This window comes from Ursus maritimus, unplaced genomic scaffold (genome assembly GCF_017311325.1).
Source record: "Ursus maritimus isolate PB19 unplaced genomic scaffold, ASM1731132v1 scaffold_12, whole genome shotgun sequence".
NCBI lineage: Eukaryota > Metazoa > Chordata > Mammalia > Carnivora > Ursidae > Ursus > Ursus maritimus.
This window is the reverse complement of record NW_024423564.1, coordinates 67,990,749-68,017,750: the sequence shown is the minus strand read 5'-3', so window position 1 is coordinate 68,017,750 and position 27,002 is coordinate 67,990,749. Positions and strand designations below refer to the sequence as shown.

At 45.9% G+C, this 27,002-nt stretch overlaps 3 protein-coding genes across 8 annotated transcripts; 1 reads left to right on the top strand and 2 right to left on the bottom strand.

Annotated features, from left to right (window-relative positions):
- Positions 1-3,000: 3,000 nt before the first annotated feature.
- CCDC163 (coiled-coil domain containing 163) lies at positions 3,001-6,509 on the bottom strand. 4 transcript variants are annotated; one of them, XM_040627355.1, is made up of 10 exons: positions 6,081-6,509; positions 5,959-5,989; positions 5,611-5,798; positions 5,417-5,498; positions 5,068-5,254; positions 4,896-4,963; positions 4,547-4,599; positions 4,187-4,287; positions 3,530-3,655; positions 3,001-3,279 (listed from the first exon to the last, which is right to left on the bottom strand). In XM_040627355.1, exons 1-10 carry the CDS (start codon positions 6,156-6,158, stop codon positions 3,255-3,257), a joined length of 939 nt encoding a protein of 312 aa, XP_040483289.1. In that variant the 5' UTR covers positions 6,159-6,509; the 3' UTR covers positions 3,001-3,254. The 4 variants fall into 4 exon arrangements, with proteins under 4 accessions (XP_040483289.1, XP_008697511.1, XP_008697512.1 ...); XM_008699289.2 differs by having other exon boundaries at positions 5,959-5,992; positions 6,081-6,504; XM_008699290.2 differs by having other exon boundaries at positions 3,536-3,655; positions 5,959-5,992; positions 6,081-6,503.
- Positions 6,510-6,717: 208 nt separating this feature from the next.
- MMACHC (metabolism of cobalamin associated C) lies at positions 6,718-11,450 on the top strand. 3 transcript variants are annotated; one of them, XM_008699286.2, is made up of 4 exons: positions 6,786-6,939; positions 8,916-9,110; positions 10,038-10,190; positions 10,678-11,450. In XM_008699286.2, the coding sequence occupies exons 1-4, from the start codon at positions 6,859-6,861 to the stop codon at positions 11,095-11,097; spliced, it is 849 nt and encodes a 282-aa protein (XP_008697508.1). In that variant the 5' UTR covers positions 6,786-6,858; the 3' UTR covers positions 11,098-11,450. The 3 variants fall into 3 exon arrangements, with proteins under 3 accessions (XP_008697510.1, XP_008697508.1, XP_008697509.1); XM_008699287.2 differs by lacking the exon at positions 6,786-6,939 and adding an exon at positions 7,497-7,639; XM_008699288.2 differs by lacking the exon at positions 10,038-10,190 and having other exon boundaries at positions 6,718-6,939.
- A 943-nt stretch (positions 11,451-12,393) lies between these two features.
- PRDX1 (peroxiredoxin 1) lies at positions 12,394-25,915 on the bottom strand. The gene is made up of 6 exons (XM_008699284.2): positions 25,760-25,915; positions 23,452-23,561; positions 20,877-21,030; positions 20,408-20,530; positions 19,118-19,248; positions 12,394-12,748 (listed from the first exon to the last, which is right to left on the bottom strand). The coding sequence occupies exons 2-6, from the start codon at positions 23,555-23,557 to the stop codon at positions 12,663-12,665; spliced, it is 600 nt and encodes a 199-aa protein (XP_008697506.1). The 5' UTR covers positions 23,558-23,561; positions 25,760-25,915; the 3' UTR covers positions 12,394-12,662.
- Between the last annotated feature and the right edge of the window lie 1,087 nt (positions 25,916-27,002).

The following is a 27,002-nucleotide window of genomic DNA, read 5'->3' as shown; positions in this document are numbered from 1 at the left end:
TAATTAAAAAAACCAACAGAAAATGGATTCGACTGACGCGGCTTTTCGGTTGGGGAAGGGTATAGCTAAGTTAAGGACTACCTGAATAAAGAAAAGCTATATGAACGCAAAGTCCTGCAGGACCTCAGTATAGTGGAAAAACTGATACATAAACTATTATTACCTACTTGAGATAGGAAGAGTAATGGGTAGGGTTAAAATGCTGAGGCAACTATTCATCTAGACTGAGATTCGATTCGGTGAAGGCTTCTTGGAGGAGAGAACACTTGAGCTGGCTTGAAAACTGAAGATTTTGAAAGAGCTGCGTAGGGAACAAGAATTCTATTCAACTGTTCGACATGCACATATTTCCTTCCTCATGCTTTCCATATACCTGGACTTGAGGTACTCATAATCTCACGCCTGAGCAGATTGGAACAGGGCTAAGGCTTCCAGGGCTAGAGCAGGCAAAGAAACGCTGGAGTATGGGCCTTCCTGCACCAGTACTCCCTTGGATTAGAGACCTCCTTTCAGACATCTTTTTATTTGCCTCCTACTGGAAGGGTCTTGACAGATGAGTGGGATTTACATAGGAGTATAGGTGGTGTGCATTCCGGTGGCAATAAAGTTTAAGAAACGTGTGTATGATTTCATTTATATGTGGAATCTAAAAAACTATGAATGAATAAACAAACAAAAAGCATAACCAGACCTGAAAATACAGAGAACTAACTGATAGTTGCTGGAAAGGACAGGGATAAAATGGGTGAAGGGGAGTGGTAAATACAGGCTTTCAGTTATGGAATGAATAAGTCATGAGAATAAAAGGCACAGCATAAGGAATATCGTCGATATTATATTAGCATTGTGTGATGACAGATGGTAGCTACACTTGTGGTGAACATACCATAATGTATAAACTTTAAACTTGTCCAATCACTATGTTGCACACCTGAAACTAACGTAACATTGTATGTCAACTACACTTAAATAAAAAAATTTTAAACAAAAGATGTGCTAGGAGATAGGGATGGAGGTTAAACATGATTGGGCTTAAATGCCTAATTTGTCCTTTGTTTTTTATGCTGTGAGAGCTGTCAAAGGCTCTTGAGCAGAATAGCCTTAACAGGATACTGTTTTAGTTAGATTAATTGGTAGCCCACAGTATCTCCAAAAGGAGAAAAGAAATCACCCCAGCCCAGTACCGTTGGCCCAAAGCCTTTTCTGTATCATTCTTCTGGCAATACATGCTGTGCTGCCACCTGGTGACAGTTCAAATACCATTGTTCTACATTGCTATTGAATTTTTCTGTTAGAGCCCTGGCACCCTTGCAAACCTGTCTCCCACAAAGCCTGATGCAAAGTAGTTGATAAATAAGTACAGCACTTGTACCAAGTAGAATTGAATAATGCCATCATACTAGATGTATCATTTGCCCAGTGAAAGACGTAAAAGACAGGGATTATTTGTACCTTGAGTAGGAAGATGAGCAAGTTCTGTGTGACCCAAGTCTGATCTCTACCATTTCACTCTCAGCAATCTCTTCTGAGATTGTGGGGCGGGGAGGGAGAGGGAGAGAAGCTTAAGCAGACTCCCCGCTTAATCCCATGATCCTGAGATCAGGAGATCGAGAGTCGGACGCTTGCCTGACTGAACCACCCAGGTGCCCCTAAGCAATCTCCTTAATGCTGAGGGGAAAGAACCAAGGAATGCCTTACAGCTATTCAGGTGTCAAAGGTCCACCCTTCATGACCTGTCTGCTAGTCAGGCCAAGGCCTTAAATATACCCCATAACAGGAAGTAATTCCTACCTACTCATTTCAGCCTTTTATTATGGTTTTATTTCACATAATTGTCTCCTCTTCCCAGCTAGATGGAGCTAAGAATTGGGACCCTTATGAGCCCACTGCACATCTTAGCTGAGGGCAAATACATATGAGGTTGGTATGTATTATGCTCAATAAATATCCACCTGGTGGATAAATGGCATTATCCTTTGTCTATATTTAGCAGTGGAAGAGCCCTCATGAGATCTTAGTGGGATGCTGCTAGTTCTAAAGAAATCTTGGACTGCATTGTCTAGAATACAAAATCCAGGTAAGGTGAAACTAAAGCTGCCCTTAGTCTACATAGAAAGATATACTTCCCAGGGAGCAACCAAGTGATGGAAGGATTAAAACCAATCCACAAGGCCTATTTTTTTTTAATATAACAGGAAATATCAGAGTACATCACTCCTAGTGATACAATGTGTAGTAAATCATGAAATTTGGGGGCTCCTGGGTGGCTCAGTCGGTTAAGCATCTGCCTTCCGCTCGGGTCATGATCCCAGCGTCCTGGGACCCAGTCCCGCATCAGGCTCCCTGCTCAGCAGGAGGTCTGCTTCTCCCTCTCCCTCTGTGCTCGTGCACACTCTCTCTCTCTAATAAATAAAATTTCTTTAAAAATGAATAAATCATGAAATTTGTTTCATTTAGCAAACATATACATATGTATCATTTAATAAATATATAATGTATATTTACCACAATGTAAACTGTATTTCTTACTGGATGTCACAGTCAAAAAATTCTAAAAGACACTGCATTAGAGGCAGAAACTGAAAGAAAAGAGACCAGGAAACTGCTACAGAAATGCAAGCTGGGCTGGGCTGGGCTGCTGAAGATGAGGAGGTGCAGTGGAACTGGAGTAAGCCTTAAGAGGCAGAAGCTGGAGATGAGGAGAGGAAGCCTCCTACCACTCAGGTCCAGGGCCTAACTGAATGCCTCACTCTCCTCTGCATCCCCACAGCAATACTGCCCCAGAGCACTGTTCGACCTCATTCTACCCACCAGAATGGGAGCTCCCATCTCTTTCCAAGTTCCACTGAGCACAGGGCTTGTACCGGAAGGTACAGCTATAAATATCTATGAACTTGAATTTCAGAGAGAGAGATGGCAGGAAGCAGTCAAGTAACAAGAGGAAGAAAAGATACAGTTGAGTCTATCCCACATAGGTGCTGATTCACCGAAGACATTAGGGAGGGTTAAAACATTTTATTGCAGTTGGTGGACAGGGATGGGCAGGCAGTGACAAGCCTCAGTAAGGAGGGCAGATACCAGCTAGATCAAGAGAGGAGGGGCAGGGGACCCAGAAACAGGGCCTTGGAGGGAAAGGTGAGCAAAACTACTCTTACAAGTCCTTACAGTCACTCAGGAACATTGTGAGGCCCTTAAATAAGAGGTTCTCCTGCTCAAGGCTCTGGGCCTAGAGCTGTAAGCTGCTGGGCTCCAGTTTAGAAAGTGTGCTCCTCTGGAGATCTAAGAGGAGAGAAAAGGAAGAGAAAACAAACCATCAGTAAGCACTGTGATACGCACAGAACTAAGCCCTGGGCCTGTCTGATGGGGAGGAACATAGAGGCCTAACTTGGGATAAGTAATAACAAAGGATGATGGATTCACAAAAAAAGAGGTAGAGACTCCATTCTACCCAGTGCCAAACAATTAGGCAGCAGACACCCACACACCATTCAGATTCAGCCTCACCCAGACCTGAGACCCCTGCCCTTACCCCCACCTAGCTTCCTTAAAGTTCCCAGCCGCTGTTACTGTCCGGAAGACTTCAAAGCTAGATGAAGAAAGAGACGTGGCGAAGGTGGCAGCCACAGGGAGCTTAGATTGGAAGATGTGAGAGGTCCTGGAAAGGGGAACAGAATCAGAGGCAGAGATGGTGACTGTGGGACAAGGGGACCCTCCCAGCACAGAACTGTCCTCCATCCTGAGGCCAGGACTCCAGTCTCCTCCCTCTTCATCCTCTGAACATATAAAGATACCTCAATGACCCTGTATCAAGTAAAGAATGCCCAGTAGTACCTTTATGGGCTGTAACCCAGATACTCATACCACCCCTACCAACCCACGTCAAATCTAACATAGTTGGGGGGCCCCTGAATGGCTCAGTCAGTTGAGTGTCCGACTCTTGATTTCAGCTCAGGTCACGATCTCAGGGCTGTGGGACTGAGCCACATACTAGGCTCTGCACTCAGCACAAAGTCTGCTTGAGATTCTCTCTCTCCCTCTCCCTTTGCCCTTTCCCCTGCTCACTCTCTCTCTTTCTCCCTCAAATAAATAAATTTTTTTAAAAAATCTATGACAGCTGAACTTTGGTCCCCAATGCCTGGCGTCAGACAAATCCCTTCCACTGCCACAAGCACCCACATCCCCTGACCTGTGGACGTTGTGCTCATGCCGGGCATCCTGTGCCTCTGTCCTGGCAGCCTCCAGGGTATAACCCTTGCCCTCCTGGCCACTTTGCAGCTGCTCCAACATCTGCCAGACCACAAACCCAGGTAGGACCAAACCTCTCCCTCTCCAGGAGGAATCCCCCTCCCCACCATTGGCAGTTTCTCAACCTGGAGAAGGGGGCTTGAGAAGAAGAGCTTTGGAGGGAGGTAGAGTCCGCACCGGGAAGAGAGAAAGAGATAGGGGTGGAAAAGAGTATCCTGGGCTGCCTGCAGAAAAGAATAGAAAAAAAAGGAAGGGGCCTCCACTGGGAGATATGAAGAGATAGGTCTGATCCTAGTCCTACCTTCCAGCTGTGTCCTTCAGCCATCTGTTTCAGCAGCAGCTCCTGGTGCTGGCCTTCAGATGAGAGAAAAATATAAGGGAGCCTATTCTCCAACTTTTTTCCTTTCCCCTCCCTACCTTGTGCCCAGCCCGGTGCTGAAAACTGAGACAGAGCATTCGCGTGTAGCTATTGGGAAGCTTCCAAGCTGACTGGGGAGACCAGACTCACACCATGGAGGCAAGACAAAACACTTGGCCAGAATTCTGAGCAGCTCAAGCAAGCAGGGCTACGGCCACTTACTGGGATAGCAAAAAGACTCTCCAGAAAAGAGAACAGGTGAATTCGTACCCACCCCCAATCTTTTACTCACTCAGCTGGTCCCGCAGCAGCTTCAGCTCCTCCCGAAGAATTTCTGACTCCTCCCACAGGAGTTGCCGCCTGCACAGATGACAGCAGTGTCATCCTAAAGACAATCAAGAAGCCCAGAGGACACTACCAGGAGTTAGAGGCCTGAAGAAGGAGAGAACTTGCCCATCACATACTCATTCTGCAGCTCTTGGTGAAGGCCACTAGAAGCACTGCACTTTCGTGGTTCTGTTTGTATTTGGGCTTGGGCCTGTTCCTGCACCTGGCTTCGAAGGCCCTGCAGTTCCCTTCTCAGCCCCTCCAGGCGTTGCTCCAAGAGGAGGGCCCTCCGCTCTGGGCCCCCCTGAAGCAACCTCAGTGATGCTGTAGTGGGACAAGTTGAGCGTCAGCCCTTCTGAGAGCTTTACACATGAGCCTAGACATTTCACTTGCAAATCAAGACACAAGCAAGTGCACAGGTGTGTAACAAAATCACGTGCATACATAATGAGCTATGTGTATGAAAAAAAAGAACTGGCCAGATACCTTCCAGGGCAGAGATCTGGTACTTCTGCTGCTCTCGCTCTTCCAGCAGCCCCTGCACAGCCTGCCTTAGTGCCTCAGTCACCTACCCAGGCAAGGAAAACCACATGAGCTACTGTGTAAAGGGCTTCCCCAACCCCTGATACCCTCATCTCACACAAACACCACACATACAAACCTAGAAGTCCACGCTTTACCTGAGCCTGGGATTGAAGCTGGGATCGGAGAATAGTAACTTCATCCCGGAGAGAAGTTGTGCTATGGGCCTCAGCCCAACTCAGCCTCTCTGAAACAAAGGGAGTCTCTCGAGCCCAAGGTTGTCGAGTTTGGACTCGAGACTGTGGAGGCAAGTGATGAGGGGAAATCCAGGTCCCAGCCAGGTCTCCTGTTGAAGGAATAAGTAAGGGACAATTGTGAGGCTTATTTTTGGGGGGGAAACAGATGTTTGCTCAGGAAAGAAAACAGTTGGAATTTGGAAGGAATAGTGGATGGTACAGGCACTGGAAAGAGAAAAGGCTGGAGGGTAGAAAAGGGGCAACACTTACCTGCTGTGGAGACTCCAAGAGGATACAGCCGCTGCTACAAAAGAAACAAGTGCACAAGCCAATAAGCTCTGTGTGTCCCTAAACCCAAAACTCCAAATGGGGGACCTTAGGCGCCCCCTCACCTTAATCCTGGCCACATTTCCGTCAGTAGCATTGAGAAGTGCGTCGAGGTGCTCAGACCAGCTCAGGCTCCTACTCATAACCTTCCGCGAGGCCGCCTCCTGCCGTCGTGTGTCCTTGCTCTCCTAGCTCGGAATACCCGAAGCACAGCCCAGTAAAGCCACACGTCAGATAGCGAGTGGGGATCGGGGATGTAATACTAAAGGTAGGGATGCAGTATCAAGCCAAAACTGGGACTACTCAGGGGAACAACGCTTGGGGAAAGTAGGGGGAAAAGCGAGATACTCTGACACGCCGCTATCAGGTGGGAGTTGAGAGCGCGGAATCTTGGTCGAGACCTCTCCAGATCCAAGACACAGGCGTCATCACGCCGAACCTGTGCCAGCGACTACAGCCGCCAACCGGTTCAAAGCCTCCTTACAGACCCGGAAAGTCTGACTTCGAACTTGCAGCCGCAGAGCCACTTGGGAAACTGAGTTCGTCTCTCGCGGAGACAACCGGCGATGAAGGAGGCCGAACTACGTTTCCCTGGGAGCGACAAGAACATTCAAACCCTCACCGTGAAGCTTGCCGGGAAACTGAGGCTTTAGGATTCTGTAGTCGTTGTCCTCAAGGAGCAAGTGAACTACATATCCCAAGATGCATTGCACCGAGCCAACGCTATCCCTCCGCTGGTCGTAGTAGTTCTTGGGAAATGGAGTCCAAGCTACCTTGAAACTTAACGGACCAGGTTATACTTGAGACTCCATTCCCCAGCAAGCTCTGTGGGTAGTGCGCGCTATGGAGACGCAAGTCGCAGAACTGAAGCAGAAGATCGAGGACACGTTGTGCCCTTTTGGTTTCGAGGTTTACCCCTTTCAGGTTGGTTCATCCCTTCTGCGGTGCTGGGCGAGGTGTATGATTGGCCTGGGTGCTACCGGCGTGGAGCCCGAGAGTCTTCTGGTCCTTCCCGAGCTCCTCTAGCGCCAGATGCCTCTGACCTACCGGGACAGGGTGTCAACGGGGACTTGGTTAAAGAAGTAGAGAAACGGTCGCATGTTTGTCCTTTTACCCCCATATAATGCCGTATTGATGAATGGGAGAAACATAATCCAGTAAGCTTGTGGCTCTGCCACCTCCATAATTCAGAGGAAGAAAGTGATCCCAGCAGTCACTTTAGAAGCTTCCTGAAGGAATTAAGATAGGGCAAGGCCTGAAAGGCTTGCGTAGCTAACATTTAGGCCATCTGAAGAGGGAAGGTCATTCCAGTTGTTGAACAAACAATTGGCTGGTTTGTTCCATCTACCACAGAAGGATAATTCATGATGTCGCCAGTCACCAGCGCTGGGCTGGATACAGAAACTGTGCACTTGCCTGACACAGAAGTCTGGCACCACCACCTACCCTTGTTTACATAGATCCATTTCCCCCTTATCCAGTGCCCCCTGTACTGAGCTGTATGCTTGGACAAAGCTAAATCAACTCAGCTTGAGCCCTTTGCCTGATGCTTAAGATACATCCCACTCCCACCCCTTCCACTGAGTGGCCCACAGCAGTGCTGGAAAAGAACAGAGAGGAAGAGGTAGGTTGGGTCTAGCTTAAGAAGGACTAACCAGAAAAAATGGAGTTGGGCTACATGTGAAAAGAAGTAAAGAGGATTATGTACATCCCAAATATCAGGAACAGCTTGAGTAAAGGTGTGGTGGTAGTGGTGGATGGCAGGTATGGAGAAAGTGAGAATGACTGTCTGTTGGGTCAGGTAGACCTGGGTGGGTAATGGCAATTATTGTACTGAACAGAGTCAGTCATCCTTGGCTCCTACTTCTCACCCTTTCCCTCCCCCACATCCAGTCAGACACCAAGACCTTTAGGAATCTGTCACCTGAATCTCCCAAATCCATTCCCTTCCTTCCAACCCCTCCATGCTCTGGTCCAGACCAGTATTCCCCACTTGGATTACTGCAGTAACCTGCTTGCTATCATTCTGCATGCAATCCATCCTCCACACTGCAGCCAGATCTCTTTCTAAAACTGATCATGTCAGTTTACCCCTTAAATCTTCAGTGGCTAGCTCCTTGTCACCAAATTAGACCGATATTCCTTAAATTGGTATTCTAGGCCTGTCATAATCGCATGCCTACTGATCTCTTCACCCCTCTCGTGCTCCCCTTTACAAACCCTTCACTTCTATCAAACTGGACAATTTGCTGTTTTCTAAATATGCCTTTTTTTTTTTTAAGATTTTATTTATTTATTTATTTATTTGACAGAGAGCCAGCCAGCAAGAGAGGGAACACAAGCAGGGGGAGTGGGAGAGGAAGAGGCAGGCTCCCAGCGGAGGAGCCTGATGTGGAGCTCGATCCCAGGACCCTGGGATCATGACCCGAGCCGAAGGCAGACGCTTAACAACTGAGCCACCCAGGCGCCCCCCAAATATGTCTTTTTTGCATGTCTTTGTTAATGCTGTGACCTTTATTTGTAATATATAACGGATTCTCCCTCCCCACATCAGTCTGTCAGATTCCTTCCTAGCCTTCAAAACAGCTTCCAGGAAACCTTTTCTAATTTCACAGGACCCTCATCTGGCCCTGTCATTGCACTAATCATAGTACAATTTCTTTTGGTTCTTAGTTGTTCATGAATTCTCTGCCTCTCTATTCCAAATTCCCTGTCAAATTCCCTCATGGAGAAGTCCCCCATAAATACACATCATGCAGCATCAATACAAATCCATTGACCAAATAAGTGAGATGGAGACTGAGGCAAGATGTATGAGGCCTTGAATGCTAGGATGAGGTATGGGCCTAGCAAAGGCCTGAATTGGCCCTCCTGTGTGGCCTGAATTTTCTCTGTTCCAGGTGGCATGGTATAATGCACTTCTGCCTCCAACCTTCCACCTACCCCTGCCAGGACCTACCCTGGCCTTCCTGGTACTCAGCACACCTGCCATGTTTGACCGGGCCCTCAAACCCTTCCTGCAGAGCCGCCACCTCCAACGACTGACTGACCCTGTGGACCAGTGTGTGGCCTACCACTTGGGCCGCATTAGAGAGGTGAGCAAGGCTCATATATTCCCCCAGCTTCCAAACCTGTAGCTGCTTCCAACTGCTCTAAGCTCAATGCAGGATTAGACCTATGTAGAGCCAAGAGCCACTTCCCAGATAGAAGGATATCCTAAAGCCATCCCTGACATTGTGATCCCTCCCCATTCTGCTTTATCTTACCCCAGTTTCAGCTACCTTCTTCTAGCAGCCCCTCAGGTCTAGAATCAATCTCACTCACCCTACTCTGATGGGCAATTAATTATATGAACCTCAAACCAGACTTCCCTTAGCCTCCAAGTGAAATAGGAATAAGCCCAGCATCCCCTAAGCATCTCTCACCTGTCTTTGCCCTAGACTGGAAGTTTTGCTGTCTTCGGGGCCTTTTAAGGACAGAACAGTATTTCCCCACCACAAACATGTACACATAAAACACATATACATTGGATCTCCCTAAAGCTGGGCCAGGTCTTCCTCCACACTGGGACTCTGGAAGGCAGAGACCAGTCACCCCTCATAATAAATTTTTTTCTAAAGATTTATTTTAGAGAGAGTGCAGGGGGAAGAGGCAGAGGGAGAGAGAGTCTTAAGCAGACTCTGTGCTGAGAGTGGAGCCTGACACACATGGTTCAGTCTCCTGGCCCTGAAACCTGAGCTGAAACCAAGAGTCTGACACTCAACCAACTGCACCACCTAGGCACCCCAGCCCCTCACCATAGAACCTTCTGAGCAAGACCTTATTTCCCTTCAAACATGGGCCCTCCTGGACACAACATCATTTTCTTCACAGTGGACTCCCGCATCACCCCCCCAAGTTTAAGGTCATGTTTTCCCTTCAAATGATTTCTGAGGACAGGACCTTGTTAACACAAACTAGAACTCTCTGGGGCAAGGTCCTGATTCCTTTCATGCTGAAATGAGCTTCCATCTCTATCCCAGAACCTCCCAGAGTTGCAAATCGAAGTCATCGCTGACTATGAGGTACACCCCAATCGGCGCCCCAAGATTCTGGCCCAGACTGCAGCCCATGTGGCAGGGGCTGCTTACTACTACCAACGAAAGGATGTGGAGGCTGACCCCTGGGGCGACCAGGTCAGAGGGCAAGTGTGAATGAGTAGGGACTGGGAGAAAATGGTGAAAGCCCCTCAAGATACCAACTCTGACATTCTTCCACCTGGGTAAAGGATTTGGCAGACACAATACCAGGGAAAGATGTGTCCTGGTCAGGAGCCTGACCCCACATGCTTTCTGGGGTCTGCCTGGGAACAGATCAGGTCAGAGAACCTGGTGATGTTCTTAAAATCTGGTTGCAGGATGGAGGGGGGCAGAGCAGTGATTAGGAGACCAGTGGTGTGACTGGGAAGTTGATGCTCAGTTTAAGGAACTTTTCCTTCCTCATGGCCAGAGTAAGCTCATGAAAAGGGTTGTCCAGGAGAGGAAATGGGGGAGCCCAGCTACAAGAGAGGTTCAGATGTGGTTATCAGTGTCCTTTGAGAATTGCACAAGCCTAGTCTGCAATGATGGTAGTTGGACTTAGTGTCAGGGTGACCTCCGTGACCTTGCTTTTCTTTACTCTCAGCACATATCAGGCGTGTGCATGCACCCCCGATATGGGGGCTGGTTTGCCATCAGAGGAGTGGTGCTGCTGCCAGGAATAGAGGTGCCAGGTTTGCCACCCACAAAGCCCCTGGACTGTGTACCTACAAGAGCTGACCGAATCACCTTGCTTGAAGGCTTTAACTTCCATTGGCGTGACTGGACATACCGGGATGCTGTGACACCACAGGAGCGCTACTCAGAAGAGCAGAAGGCCTACTTTTCTACTCCACCTGCCCAACGCTTAGCCGCCTTGGGCTTGGCCCGGCCTTCAGAGGATCCTAGCTCTGCGTCTCCTGAACTACCTTTCACCACACTCAAACCCAAAAAGCCCCACAATGTCAGCAGAGCTCGGGGCTGGCTCAGCCCCAGTGCCTCACCACCTGCATCCCCTGGCCCTTGATATCCTCCCTCCCCTGGGATCCCTATTTATTAAGTGGTACTTGCTGGGACTCATTTTGCCTTTTGGCAAGGTAAGAGGTTTTATTTGGGATAGGATTATTTATTTTTGATAAAAGAATCATAGAGATCTTCAATGAAGAGAAGGCTCCGAGAATTTAGTCAAAACAAGAAATCAAAGACCAATCCAGATTCCCACCTGGCTTGGAATACGGGATTATTCCTGTTAGCATTTCTCTCCAGCGCTCCCAAGATGCTACTTGCTACAGAGCCTTTATAAAGGGTAATCATCCCCTAATGGCATCTGCTTCGTAGGCTTTGTTATGGGTATAATGAATAAACACATGTAAAACACCATCTGAAACAATGCCTGGCTTATTAAAATGGTGTCAGCTACAATCAAAAGCCCTGGGAATCCTGTACTGCTGCTCATAGAGGTCTTGCTCGGAGGGGTGGAGATAGGCTGGAGTAGCCGATACACAGGAGTCTGGAAGTACAGAATACACAACAGATTCAGTTCTGAATCTTCCTAGCCATAAGGGCTCAGGAGGCACCCACCTTCTCCCCAGACATCCCTCCCTCCTCAGGACAATGAGCTCAATGAGCGCCAAAAAGGGGCTACTTTCAAATCAAGGCTAGGATCAGAAAGCCAAGAAGCACTCAGCACTGTGTGAAGATTTTGAGAGCGAGAATGCGAGCATTAGCAGGGAGCCCAACGTGGCACTAAATTCCAGCACCCTGGCATCATAACCGTAGCTGAAGGCAGCCGCTTAACCAGCTGAGCCACCCAGGTGCCCCAGCACTATGCTTTTGTGATACAGAAAGCTTTACCCTACACACACTAGGGCTCTCTACCTCCTCCCCCTTTTAGTCTCAAAGCCTCCACTTCTCATCTTTTACAATGCTAGTACCAGGCATTTATCCTAAGAGGCCAAGCTTCAAGTTCTCACGCAGCATTCCCAGTAGTGTAAAGGTAAATGTCCAAGTAATCTCATTGGGCCTCAATCTAAAGCCTGCAATCTATGCTTTAACCTATGGCACAGATTGCAGTGCTGTAGCCAGCATTACCAGAGGTCTTGCTTTCTCCCTCCCCCCCCCACCATACAGTGAAAATATTACCATCTTGATTCAGTTCCATTTCCTGAGTCTACTTGCACATCCCCCTGCCCACAATATAGTTTTCTGATTCTGAGGAAGCTCTCAACCCTCATTTTCTCCTAAAAATGGAAAGCGGAGCCTAAATTCCTCTCAAAGTCAAAAGCTAGTACCCCTCCCCCCGCCAAATGAAGAATCAACAACGTCTCAGTTCAAGTTTAATAGAAACAACAAAAGATTGAAAGCGATGCACCACTACTGTACATATCAGTTGGCCTGCCCCGTAACACAGCTCAGGCAGTTCTCTACAGAGGAAGAAAAGCTGGCCTCTCCAACCTCCGCAGGAAAGGCCTGTCCTGTCCCACACCACATCTGCACAGTGTCTAAAGTCTTGTTTTAAGCACGACAATAGTACAAAAGAGATTTTGTTTTCATGGCCACCCACTGAAGCCCAGCCCTAAAATGGCCTGGCGCTCACTTCTGCTTAGAGAAATATTCTTTGCTCTTCTGGACATCAGGCTTGATGGTATCACTGCCGGGCTTCCAGCCAGCTGGGCACACTGCAAGAGAAAATTATTATTAATAACCTGCTCAGTGGTAAGCTCCACCTTCCTCCTATGAACAAATGGAGATAATACGACAAAGGGCTCAAAACCAAATCCAATACCTTAAGAGGCTGAACACTCTGGAACTAGGAAGCCTATGCTACAGCCTGAGATCATGCAAGCCTCTTAGTGCAACGCTAACTATAAACATGTAATTTAATCCTCACCACAGCCCTAATACTATTACACCTAAATTTATTCATGTAGCAACTAAAATTCAAAGCGTAAGTAACAGCTTCAATTGTATGCTTTGTTCTAGAAATAATCTGCCTCAAGTAGACATGGCAAAACAATTAAAATTTGTTAACAGCAGATACTGGGTGAATGGGCATTTGTATTTCCTCAGTAATTTTATGTATGCTTCACATAGATATTTTAAAAAACCTTAAATGCAAATGCTCTTCAACAAATGGTGCTAGGACCAGCTGGATTTCCACATGCAGAAGAATGAAGGTGGACCCCTACTTCACACCACATAAGAAAAATTAACTTGGGGGTGCCTGGGTGGCTCAGGCGGTTGAGCAACCAACTCTTAAGTTTCAGCTCAGGTCATGATCTCATGGGTCCTGGGGCCCCCACACTCAGCAGCAGTCTGCTTGAGATTCTCTCTCTCCATCTCCCTCTCCCCTGCCCTCCCCCGCTCTAAATAAATCAATCTTAAAAAATAAACTTCATGACCTTGAACTTGGAAATGTATTCTTAGTATAATGAAAGCACATGCAACAATAAAGAGATCAATTGGACTTGGTCAAAATTAAGAACTTTTGTACAAAGGACATTTTCAAGAGTTAATGCAGAGAATGGGAGAAAATATTTATACACCATGTATCTAAGAAGGGATTAACATCCAAAATGTATAAAGAATTCCAATTCAACAAAAAGACAACCCAAGGGCAGCTGGGTGGCTCAGTCAGTTAAGCATTTCCCTTTGGCTCAGGTCATGATCCCAGCGTCCCAGGATTGAGCCCAGCATAGGGCTCCCTGCTTCTCTCTCTGCCCCTCACCCCGCTCTTGTGCTCCTACTCTCTCTCAAATAATTATATAATATCTTTATTTAAAAAAAAAAAAAAAAAGACAAAAAGCAACCCAGTTCAAAATAGGCAAAAGACCTGAGCAGACATTTCTCAAAGAAGGTAAAACAAATGGTCAATAAGCATATGAAAATACGCTCAGTATCACTCGTCATTACAGACATGCACATCAAAAGCACAATGACACCTCTTCACACCCACCAGGATATACAGTATTAAAAAATAAAAAAGCGTGTTGGTAAGGTTGTAGAGAACCCTATTTCTGGTGGGAACGTGAAATGGTGCAGTTGCTGTAGAAAACAGTTTGGTAAGTTCCTGAAGAAGCTGAACAGAATTACATGACCCAGCAATTACACTTCTAATGTAAATACCCAAAATAATTGGAAACAAAGATCCAGACACCTGCTTACCATTATTCTAGCAGCATTATTCGCAATAGCCAAGAGGTGAAAACAACCCTGTGTTCATCAACAGATGGATGAATACACAAAATGATACATACGTCAAATGGAATATTATTCAGCCTTTAAAAAAGAATGAAGTTTTGATACCCACAGCAGCATGAACCTTGAGAACCCTGAATCCATTATGCGAAGTTGAAGAAACCAAACACAAATGGACAAATATTGTATGATTTCACTTACATGAAGTAGCTAGAATAGGCAAACTCACAGACACAGAAAATAGAAGTTACCAAGGGCTGGAAGTAATGGGAATGGGAAGTTACTGCTTAAGGTTATAGCTGTCTGGGATGATGAAAACATCCAGAGAATATTGGTGATGGATGCACTACAACACTGTGTATGTAATTAATGCTACACTTAAATGGCAAATTATGCCATATGTATTACATTAAAAAATTAAGTAAAAAAAAAAAAAAACTTTAATGACTTGTTCCCATACCAAGAAATAAGCTAAGTAAACAAAGCTAGGACTGTGTAAAACCACAACACTGAGCTGCTTCTTCCCTCTGGTAGCCCTTGAGGGATCTGAAGAAAGCAACCAGTTTGCCCCCGTAGTTTAACTCTGCCAAACTGGACAGCCTGAAATGAAAGGGGTAGGACTGCCGGAGAAGGCCCTACTTGTTTCACTAAATAACTGCCTTCTACCCTTGGTAAACAAAGGTCTGAATTTAAATCTTTCATACATTTATTATGCAGAAAAAGCATAGCTTCCAACCTTTTCCTATAATCCTGAGCTAGCAATGCTCCTTGGGCTAACCGGAGGAGAGTAAGGGAAGAGAACCAATCTCTGATTTTTCACTTCCACTTGCTATTGCATCTTCTAGGAGACATGTAGTCACCAAAGTCCAGTAATGAAGCAACAAGTCTTACTCGAGTGAGAGAGGGAATCCCCTTTCAGTCCAAGGATATCATAGCCTCAGATGTCACTTTGTAACCAGCTGTCTAGGAACAAAGCATGGATGGGACAAGTGCCAAACTGCAGACCCAGCTGCCATTACTTTCCTGAAATCTCTACTTCACTAGTTACAGTTATTAGCTTTAGTGGCACCAAAGAGTTAAGACACAGGTCACTAGGGGCGCCTGGGTGGCACAGCGGTTAAGCGTCTGCCTTCGGCTCAGGGCGTGATCCCGGCGTTCTGGGATCGAGCCCCACATCAGGCTCCTCTGCTATGAGCCTGCTTCTTCCTCTCCCACTCCCCCTGCTTGTGTTCCCTCTCTCGCTGGCTGTCTCTGTCTCTGTCGAATAAATAAACAAAATCTTTAAAAAAAAAAAAAAAAGACACAGGTCACTAAGCATAAAAAAGCTAGAGAACGAAGAGCAGCAAGTTAAGCAAAGACCAGTTAAGAGCCAGCCAAAAGTTTGGCAGTAGGTGCTAACAGGGGGGAAAAAAAAATAAAGAAAAGAAAAAACTATCTTAGAAGAAAACATAGAAGCTTTAGAAGAACAGCACAATTATAAATCATGATACAAGAACAGGAGGGATAATGAAGCAGAGAAACCTTACCAACTACTTTCACTGGCACTAAAGACTCATGGCACTCAAGAATCTATCAGTTAAGGGACACCTGGGTGGCTCAGTCAGTTAAGCATCTGACTTCGGCTCAAGTCATGATCCCCAGGTCCTGGGGTCAAGCCCTGCATCGGGCTCCCTGCTCAGTGGTTGAGTCTGCTTATCCCTCTCCCTCTGTCCCTTCCCCTCCACCCGTGCTCTCTCATCAAAAAAAAAATTTTTAATTAAATTAATATACCAGTTATCAGTAACCAGACAGAAAGAGCCACACTTGGATGTTTCACTCATACCCGGCAGTGTTGGGTTTTTTCAGAATCAATATGGAGTCCAGAAGAACTGGTTGAGTCCCACAGAAACCAGCTTTCAAATACAACTGAAATAACGATGACTCTCCAAGGAGAAAATAAGATCAGTCATGGTAACTTCAGTATGAGAACTTCCAACACAGAAAGCCCTAAACAATGTTTTCAGCATTACCTAAAAAAAAGATGGTTATGAATCTGGATCCCCATTTCAAAAGTTACTATGGGTAAGTGCTGTGTTAAGTACTGGTTTATGGGTCCTCAAAAATAGAAATGTAGGCTCTTAGTTATAGAGAACAAACTGAGGGTTACTGGAGGGGAGGAGGGGAGGGGGATGGGTTAAATGGTTGATGGGTATTAAGGAGATCACTTGTGAGGAGCAGATGTATGTTAAGTGATAAAATCACTAAATTCTACACCTGAAACTAATGATTACTGTATGCTAATTGGTATCTAAATAAAAACTTGGAAAGAAAATAGGAAGTACATGGGGCGCCTGGGTGGCACAGCGGTTAAGCGCCTGCCTTCGGCTCAGGGCGTGATCCCGGCGTTCCGGGATCGAGCCCCACATCAGGCTCCTCCGCTAGGAGCCTGCTTCTTCCTCTCCCACTCCCCCTGCTTGTGTTCCCTCTCTCGCTGGCTGTCTCTATCTCTGTCAAATAAATAAATAAAATCCTTAAAAAAAAAAAAAAAACAAGAAAATAGGAAGTACAAATATACAAATGAAACGGAACCATTATATGTTGTACACCTGAAACTGATGCTATGTTAATTTACCTCAAAAACTACAATACAGATTATCTGTCAAATAAATAATACATGCAAAGTACCTCACACAGAATGCTTGGTATTCACAGGCTCTAGCTGTATCTATCATATGAACCATACAGGCTGCACACAGAAAGCTGTGCCTGTTCTAGTGGGATGGGAAGAAGAAGAGACCAAGAATCTGAAGAAGCAAGCTTCAGAATTATGAAAGCTTGGGTTCAAAAACCTAGGCTACATGGAAGGTGCTATGGAAGTCCAATAAAAGGCTTTGCGCCACTGCCCAGCTCCTCCGGTCTTTGTGCTGAATCTCAATGATCCCCCACCAGGGGGCAGTCTCAGGAGCCATGTGCTCCTTCAAGGCACTAAGGTAAAGCCCACACAAGCTTCTACAAATGGTGCCTTTGGATATTAGTTGCTCACTGATCCCTATCAGCCTTCCACTCTAGCCAAGCCACCACTTTTGGGTCCCCCGAGCAGACACCAATAATTCAGACACTCACAACTTCCATGTTCTGTATCAAGATCAGAGCTGACCTGGGCCTTAGAAAACTATCTGAACTATTTATCACCTAGAAAATGAAAATGAGATGTAGTAAGGCAAATTCATCCAAGTACACCTGTGCACTTCATCTGACATAAGCAGCACTTGATCACAACTATCCTGTCCTCAATTACATTAAGTTTGGGGAAGTCATGGGGTTCAAGATCTCCATCCCCCACATACCCAGCACTTGCAGCTCAGGACCCAAGTCCTTAAAAACTAAACTAAGTCTTCGTTAGGGTAAGGTTGTCTCATTCCAGCAACAACTATACACCAGCGAGGGGGGTGGGAAATAAAAAAGCTACAGCCTTACTAAATCAAAAGCTGGGATCAAGTAGTTTAGTACCTTATCACAACACACTGTAATGAAAATACAAGGAGGAAAGAACTAGTGCTCAAGAAATAGGAAAAGAAAGGCCTACACTCTAGCAAATGCTAGATAAAAACCTCAAGTTGAACCTGCTTGGTCATGTGTAGATTTTAGGAGGATGAACTTATAAAACATGATCTTTGATCCTGCAACATGTAATGAAGAACCTTGATATTTAATCTCAAAACACTCTATCCCTAACCCGTCCTCCTTAAAAAAAAATTTTACACAAACATTTACATAATTTGGTTATTTGCTGATTGTAATTCTTATAAACGTGACAACCACACTGTACCATACAATGTATTTTAAGATAAAAACAGGGGTGCCTGGGTGGCTCAGTTGGTTAAGCTTCTGCCTTCAGCTCAGATCATGATCTCAGGGACTCCCTGCTCAGAGGGGAGTCTGCTTCTCCTCTCCCTTTGCCCCTCCGCCCCCACATGCTCTTTCTCTCTAAGAAATAAATCTCAAGGGGCGCCTGGGTGGCTCAGTCATTAAGCATCTGCCTTTGGCTCAGGGCACGATCCCGGGGTCCTGGGATCGAGCCCTGCATCGAGCTCTCTTGCTCTGCTGGGAGGCTGCTTCTTCCTCTCCCACTCCCGCTTGCTTGTGTTCCCTCTCTCACTGGCTGACTTTCTCTGTCAAATAAAATCTTAAAAAAAAATTAAAAAAAAATCTTAAAAAAAAAAAAACAAGATAGAAATGTATTAGAGTTGTATCTGTCTAGTCTGGGCAAGTTATCTTACTCCTAACTTTTATTTTCCAAAATTCAAAACTGGTCATGTATTATCTTAAAACAACAACAACAACAAAACTAGGGCCATTGTCTGATGTCATGGTCCCGGGGTCCTGGGGATCAAGCCGAGTCAGGCTCCCCACTCAGCAGGGAGCCTGCTTCTCCCTCACCTCCCCACTCGTGCTGTCTCTCTCAAATAAATAAATCTTAAAAAAAAAAAAAAAGAGTGAAACAAATATGGATCACAGGAATTAAAAGCACTTCCCCCAATAAACACTTGTCAAGAATGGCATGCTGTACCTCTATTTGTTTTGCCCTTATACACACCTATGAAATCCTTCTACCCTCCTTTAGTAAGTTAAAAGCTGCAGCAGTGATTCTACATGAGCAGGGCAGAAGCAAGGACTATGCAGCTGGAAGAAAGAGCCTTTATATATTCTCCTCCCCAAGCTTTTCCATTACCTCATCCCACAACCCACTATAATCCAGAGATTTGAATTTCTTGAATAGACATACTTTTATACTTGGTAGACCTTGTTCCTGCCATCTTTCCTATCCTACCACAATTCTGTTGTCAAAGTCACCAGGCAGACTGGCTTACCTTCCCCATGCTTGTCAGTAAACTGGAATGCCTGAACCAGTCGCAGAGTCTCATCCACAGAGCGGCCGACAGGAAGGTCGTTTACAGTGATCTGCCGAAGGATACCTTTATCATCAATGATAAAGAGGCCCCTGGGAAAAAGAGATTGAAGGTTTGAGGCAGATGCAGTACAGGTTCAGAAATTGCTTAACACAGATGCAATGGAAATGAAAATGTGCAGGCCTCCCAGACTTGCACTGGCTTTGTCTTCCTGCATAAAGAATGAAATGAGGGGGCGTCTGAGTGGCGCAGTCGTTAAGCGTCTGCCTTCGGCTCAGGGCGCGATCCCAGCGTTCTGGGATCGAGCCCCACATCAGGCTCCTCCGCTGGGAGCCTGCTTCTTCCTCTCCCACTCGTGTTCCCTCTCTCGCTGGCTGTCTCTCTCTCTCTCTCTCTCTGTCAAATAAATAAATAAATAAATAAAATCTTAAAAAAAAAAAAAAAAAGAATGAATGAAATGAGGAGTACCTGGCTGGCTCAGTCAGAAGAACATGACTCCTGATGTTGGGAATCATGGGTTAGAGCCCCACATTGGGTGTGGAGGAAGAAAGGGAAGGATGAAAAAGAATGAAATGAGATCATCATCCTGTACGCTTTAAACTTACAGTGATGGGGTGCCTTGGCTGGCACTCAGTGGAGCATGCAACTTTTTTTTCTTTTTTTAAGATTTTATTTATTTGACAGAGACTGCGAGAGAGAAAGAGAGAGAGGGAGAGAGAGAGAGAGAGAGAGAACACAAGCAGGGGGAGTGGCAGAGGGAGAGGCAGGCCTCCCGCTGAGCAGGGAAGCCCAACGCTGGGCTCGATTCCAAGACCCTGAGATCATGACCTGAGCCGAAGGCAGACGCTTAACGACTGAGCCACCCAGGCGCCCCAGCATGCAACTCTTGATCTCAAGGTTGAAGACTTAAAAATTAAATCATTAAAAAATAAATAAATAGGGGTACCTTGGTGGCTCAGTCGTTAAGTGTCTGCCTTCGGCTCAGATCATGATTCCAGGGTCCTGAGACTGAGTCCTGCACTGGGCTCCCTGCTCCTCCTCCTCCCTCTGCCACACCCCCCCACACACACACACCCCTGCCACCACCACTTGTACTCTCTGGCTCTATCCCTGTCAAATAAAATCTTAAAAAACACCCACAACAATGAAAGGAGAAAGGAGTCTACAGACCAGGGCCCTACCTTTCTCCAAAAGTCCCTCAAGTCAATTAGATAATTTTGATGAAATGTCAGCCGCCTGGCAGGCATATACCTGAACGAGATGCCTTCATCAGCCTTTAAGACTCCATAGTCCTGAGCAATGGTACGCTTGGGATCTGATACCAAGGGAATGTTCATGGGTCCCAGTCCTCCTTGTTTCTTAGGTGTGTTGATCCTAGAGCAAAAAGCACACACACAATCACATTCAAACTCTTGTGTAGCAGAAGTATTATCTATTCATTCCCCTTCTCAGCATTCTTAATCTCATTTCCCCAAACTTTTTCCAGCAGTAAAGTGAGTGCCTAAAGATAGTTTGGGTCACCAGGATACACTCAGCTGCAAACCAAGCTGCTTCTCCTCTGCTGCCAGGTTAATGAGAGCAACAAGACGAAGTCAGAGCCTTTACACTCCTTCCATCAGGAGCCAGAAGGCAATACTTGAGCAAGACTACTGTCAAAGCCCCCCAGTCTCAGTTGCTACTTAGTTCAAAGCTCATAGGCAAAATCAACCAAGAGTTTTACCATGCCAGGTGACAGAAATGAGAATCCACAGAAGCACCAATCACTTGACAGTTGAGTTTCTTAAATTCTTCTGCCCTGTCACTGAAAGCAATGATCTCCGTGGGGCACACAAAGGTGAAGTCAAGAGGGTAAAAGAAGAACACAATGTATTTTCCTGGGGAGGAAAAAGAGCCAGAAGTTTGCCTTTGAAACATTCTTCCTAGCTTTACAAAGAATAAAAACCAAGGGGCACCTGATGGAATGCATGGCTTTGTGGGGAGGGAGTGGAGAGCAGAGGGAGAATCTTAAGCAGGCTCCAAACCCAGCACAGAGCTCAACACGGAGCTCCATCTCACAACCCTGAGATCACAACCTGATCCAAAATCAAGAGTCTTATGTTTAACCGATGTGCCGCTGATAACTCTTGACCTTGGAGTTTTCAGTCTGAGCCCCACACTGGGTGTAGAGATTACTTAAAATCTTGAAGCACGCTAGTGGCTCAGCCTGTTGAGCATCCAACTCTCGGACTTCGGGTCAGGTCATGATCTCAAGGTGGATTCCACCCTCAGAAGGGAGTCTGCTTGAGATTCTTTCCTCCTCCCCCACACACAGGCAAGCATGCTCTTGGTCCAAAATAAATAAATCTTTAAAAAAAATAAAATGTTAAAAGTAAATAAATAAAAACCTAAGGAGGGGGGGCGGCCCACCTGGGTAGCTTGGTAGGTTAAGCCTCTGCCTTTGGCTCAGGTCATGATCCCAGAGTACTGGGGATCAGGCCCCGTTTCAGGCTCCCTGCTCAGCAGGGAGTCTATTCTTCCCTCTCCTCCCCGTTCTTGATTTCTCCAGCTCTCTCTCAAATACATAAAATCTTAAAAAAAAAAAAAAAATTCTCATCACAAGAAAAAAAAAAAAAAAAAACCTGAAGACCTTTTCCTATGAATAAAAGAAGTCTTTTTAAGTTGATGGTAGACAACAACTGCTAAATGCCAAGACTCAACAGAGGTCTCCTAGCAGCTAGTTTTAGAACATCTTGTGGTAGGAGAGCCTGCATGAAAAAAACTTCCTTTCAGTTCTGTGCTTTTATTTTCCTGCCTCCCCATTAGCTGCCAATTATAAGATAAACACTTTTCAGTCTGATGTTGATCTCTAGATAGTTAATATTAGCACAAACACCAAGTTCTCCAAAGAAGAAAAGCAAAACCAAGGATGCAATTACCTCTTAGATAAATGCCAACACATACAATTAATGCACAGGAAAAAGCTCAACTGCTGGATTCTGTGCTGCAAGTCAATAAGGAGATCAAAAAGAGGAAACCAGAGCCTTTGGCACTTCTTCCACAATGAACCACAATAACGGGACAGGTAAGGTTTAACTGATCATCTGAATCACCACAAACCTGTTCCTAACAAGCCTAATTAGACAAGAGAAGAAAAATTTCTTGAGGCAAAATTTCCAAGAGTCCTGGTAAGGTAACAGGATCTCTAGTTTGAATTTTACTGAAGTCAGTCAGATTACCTATAGAAGATGATCTTCAACTGGCCAAGCAGCCTCTCACCACACCTAACAGGCTGAGTTACTGAAAGAGTTCCAAATATTCACTCGTTTACAGGTAGCAGCAATGTCTGAGAATCAAAATAAGCTGCTCCTTTTGACATTTACTCTGAAAACCAAACTCACTAGAAACTCACTTACTTACCTGAACAACCTCTCCAGGGCTTTACCTAACAAGCACTTTGAAGCCTCAGCAGGTCAAGCCCTGGAGGACAGAGAGCAGCTCTTTCTAAACCTCGTGCCTTTACCCCTGGGCCAGGGTCACCTCCCTATGGTGCTACTTACCTTGTTTGCCAAAGGAGCTTCCCTCCATAGGGCCCCTCTTAACTGCTTCTCATTCCAAACAAGTGTGATGTGTTAGGAAACCTTAGTCACATGTTCTACCCAAAAGGTGAGTCCAAGAACTAATTACTAAGCCACTAAAAAAGGCACACGTAACACCTGAGTTTCAGGTTTGCACTTCAAGAAATCTGTGTTATCAACTATCCCAAAAAACCCTGCTGTTCCAGGGCTGCAAGGTAAAAAAAAAAGGAAGAGCCTCACCAGAGCTGGCCAAGTGTCTGCATGAAACTATCACAGGAAAGAGAATTGTTCTCACTTCAACATCAACTCCTCTCCTGGGGCAAAACAGTCAAGGGAATGTAACTAAGCCTCTGCCTAATAATACAGCAGCTCTAACATATGTATTTCATAAACTTGGACAGTTTAAGCTCCAAAAACTGAGCTTTCAACGACATGAGAATATCTCCCAAAATAACAATATAATTGAGGAGTACTGAGAAGATAATTGAGCTAACATACCCAGACATAATGAAGCATGGGCTTTTTCCATAAGCTGTCTGAACCTAGGGTATCTTATCAGTGATCATGGTTGGTAATCACTACTTCACTTCAACATGAAGGCAAGAGCCTCCTACCCTGAAGACTATGACCTAGGATATATAAATCATTTTACAATCAAACCTAAGAGATACAGAAATCTAATGAGCCAACCTAGATCGTAAAATAATTCCATTTTAATCAATCTAATGTAATTACTCTTACCTTTGTAGTCAGATAGGCTGAGGTCTTTGAACTGGCCATCTGGCATAACAGCCGTGGCTTTGAAGTTGGGGGCAGGATGCCCAATTTTGGCATTTCCTGAAGACATCTTGCTGGAGAAGATAAAAGAGGAAGTGAATTAGAAACAAGCCCTATTTTTCTAGGTAACCAACACCCTTCTTCTACTTAGAGACTCAGCTGCAGAATGATAAAAGAATTGTCCAGTGACCTTAATATACACATTAATTTTTATACTAGTACGACGCATAAACTGAACTTTCCAACTTGTGCAACAAAACCAGACATTACAGGGATGCATGGGTGGCTCAGTCTGTTAAGCGTCCTTGACTCTTGATTTGGGCTGTTCATGATCTCAGGGCTGAGCATGGAGCCTACTTGAGATTGTCTCCCCCTCTCCTCTGTTCCTGCCCCCCCTTCCCCTGCATTCTCAGGGTCACTCTCCCTAAAACAAACCAAAAAAAGGTCTCTGCATGTCAACTTTTGTTTTCATTTAAAAGCAGCAATTTTTAAAAAATTGAAGTAACCTATTACTTTTTCTTTATCATTTGTGCAATAGCATTTTCTTCTGTAGTTTTGTTATTCAAAAAGAAGCACTGAGGAAGGTTCAGCCTCAAACCCGAGCCCAAAAGAACACTGCCACAAACAATGTCTGATTTCCAGAAGCGGTCATGTTGCCCTTTCCATGGACTGCACCTTCATCTGCCTTCCTAATTTGGGAAGCACACTTGGCCTTTCTCCAGTACATGTGCCCAAGACTGCAAACCACCTTAAAGCCAATCCAACTTTTCACGACTCAAGACCAGGATTCTGAGATCTGCTCAATTCCAAAACCTTAGGGGTTGTGTGTAAGCCCTATAAGTCCTTCCAAAGATGGGTTTCTGACCTTTCGGCCAGGATTCTGGAGCAATAATTAAGTGGAACAAGAAGTCTATTTATTGTTGGGGAGCCTGGCTGGCTCAGTTGGTGGAGCATGTGACTCTTGATCTCAGGGTTGTGGGTTGCAGCCGCAAGTTGGGTTTAGAAATTACTTAACCTTACAAAAAACGTCCTTACTTTAGGGGTGCCTGAGTGGCTCAGTTAAGCGTCTGCCTTAGCTCAAGTCCTGATCTCAGGGTCTGGGTCAAGCCCCACGTAGGGCTCCCTGCTGGGCAGTGTGTCTGCTTCTTCCTCTCTCTCTGACCCTCCTCCCCACTTGGTTCTCTCAAAAAAAATTTTTTAAATAAAAAATTTAAAAAAAAATCCTTACTGTAAAATCAGAACGACTTATTGCTAAAAAGTAATGCTACACTGGATTCACCCAGGTCAACACAAAGATAGGGAGTTAAGATCTCAATCAGTAAGCCATCCGTTTGAAAAGCCCAAGAAGCTAATCTTCCCACGTCCCAAAGTTTTTTGGTCAATACTACAACCAAAAAAATCGTTGTGAGCATCCATTACTGCAAACTTTCCACTGCCTAACACCTTTAATAACAAACAAAACTAGTAAAGCGAGCTGCAATTCGGCAACCAAATATACAGGGTGTGACCCTTAACATCAACGACCTTCTCGTCCAAACCTGCTTTTCCGAGGTGGTCCCCACGTCCACTAAAGTCCGACTCAGAGAGGTAAAAGGCCCTTGGACCTCAAGCCGGTGTGCACCTCTGAGGATCTGCCCAAGAACTTCCATGGCGAAAGCCACATCCCCTAACCCCACCTTCAGGTTCCCTCCTGCCGCTCCCATTACCAACCCCACCGTAACACTTTGAAAAGCACCACCAAAAAAAAAAAAAAAAGCGCAGTCTTCACAGATGAATTCGGGATCACCACAATCCCGATTCCGCAACGCAAAAAATAAAGCCAGAGAAGCGACATCAAAATCCGACACTCCCCATCTAATCACAGCGTAGGACCGGGAACAGCGTCTACCCTACCACACGACGGGCGGGTAGTCTCAGGTCAGTTTCCAGGTCCATTCTAGAAGCTTCCCGAACCCGCCCCTCCCGGAAGATTAGTTGGGGAGAGCCCACCACTACTACCAGGAGTCCGCCCCGCCTCCACTCCAAGCCAATAAGCGCACTCTGCCCGGGTTGCCGAGGGAAGAGGAAACTCGAGCCGACGTTAGCCTAAGGGTTTAAACCGGTCTCCGCATCCGTAAGGGAGGCCTACGGGAGATTGCGCGTACCGCCTAACCACTCTCGAGCGCCAGACCTCGCCCAGCCACCTCCCCCATCACAGCACCCAAGCTGTACAGGGTGAGACCCCAGGAGAATGAGGAAAAGGCGACGACGGGGATTTGGGGAACCGTCTCACCAGCTCTGAGTACAAAAACGCCGAACACAAGCCAGGAAGAAGACGCGTGAAGCACGCGCGGGGCGCTGCCTTTATAGCCTGTAGGGCTCTCGCGAGAGTCAGAACGGGCCGGGGGTGCAGGAGGAGAGAGGAGGGGGATCTGGTCCGAGCCCCGCCCCGATCCAACGCGCCCCGCCAGAATGACTCAGCACTTTCCCTCGCTGTGGGCGGGCTCGGGCACGGAAGGCACGGATACCCCTCCCCGCTGCCGACGGTTGAGGTCGGAGAAGGCAGAGCGACTGTCTCCGAAGCCGAACGCCTCGGTTAATCTGGGAATCTCCGCCAGCGTCCCATGTGTGTCTTGCCCTCAAGGGCCAGACCGGGGTAATGGTCCTGTTGCGCCACGGAGGATCACGTCTAACCCACACCAGTACTGAAAACTATCCAGATATTTCTCAAATACACCACCCCGATCCCCGCAGCCTCTCTGCCCTAGTGCTGCCTCAGTACTTAGACAACCTCCTTCATTATTCTGATTTACAGGATTGCCACTTTCCTTCTCCCACCCACTCCTTCCAAAGCTGCGGGAGGGAATCATTCTGAAATCTGATCGTTTCACTCCTCTGGTTTGTGGTTTGAAAAACTGGGGCTCTGTAGTCAGTTTCCTGAGTTAAAACTCATTGTCATTTTATGTGTGGCCTTCAGGCAAGAGCCTTACTTTTCTCACCTATAAAATGGGAATACTACTAATTCTTTGGGATCATCTTTATTGCTTACTTAGCACCATTGCTAGTTTTTAATATACGTTGGAAATGTTAGCTTTTACTGTTAGAATTCTTCGTTGCTCCTAGATTGATTGTAACACTCAGAACAATGCGTCGCTGTTTCAAGACTTCAGGCTTTTGTTCAAATATGAAGACTCTGTTCCCTCCTAGTTGGCCTAGAGAAAATGTCTTTGAAGACAGCTGAAGCATGACTTCCTCTGAAACTGTTCCTGACCTTGGCTCATCCCCAGAATTCCTCTGAAGCTGTTCTGGCTTTTGCTCATCCCCAGAATTCATCATTCCCTCGTTTGTGCCCAAAAATATCCTGTACGGCCAAAAGCTATACAAAATAGCTCTTAAGCTTTTTTACGTGTTTATATGCCTATCTCTTCTTGCTAGAGTGACTTTCTGGAAAAGTAAGGTTTGGGTTACACCCATCTCTGTGTCCCCAAGACACAACAGAGCATCTGATATAAAATAGGAGCATGTAATAAATATAT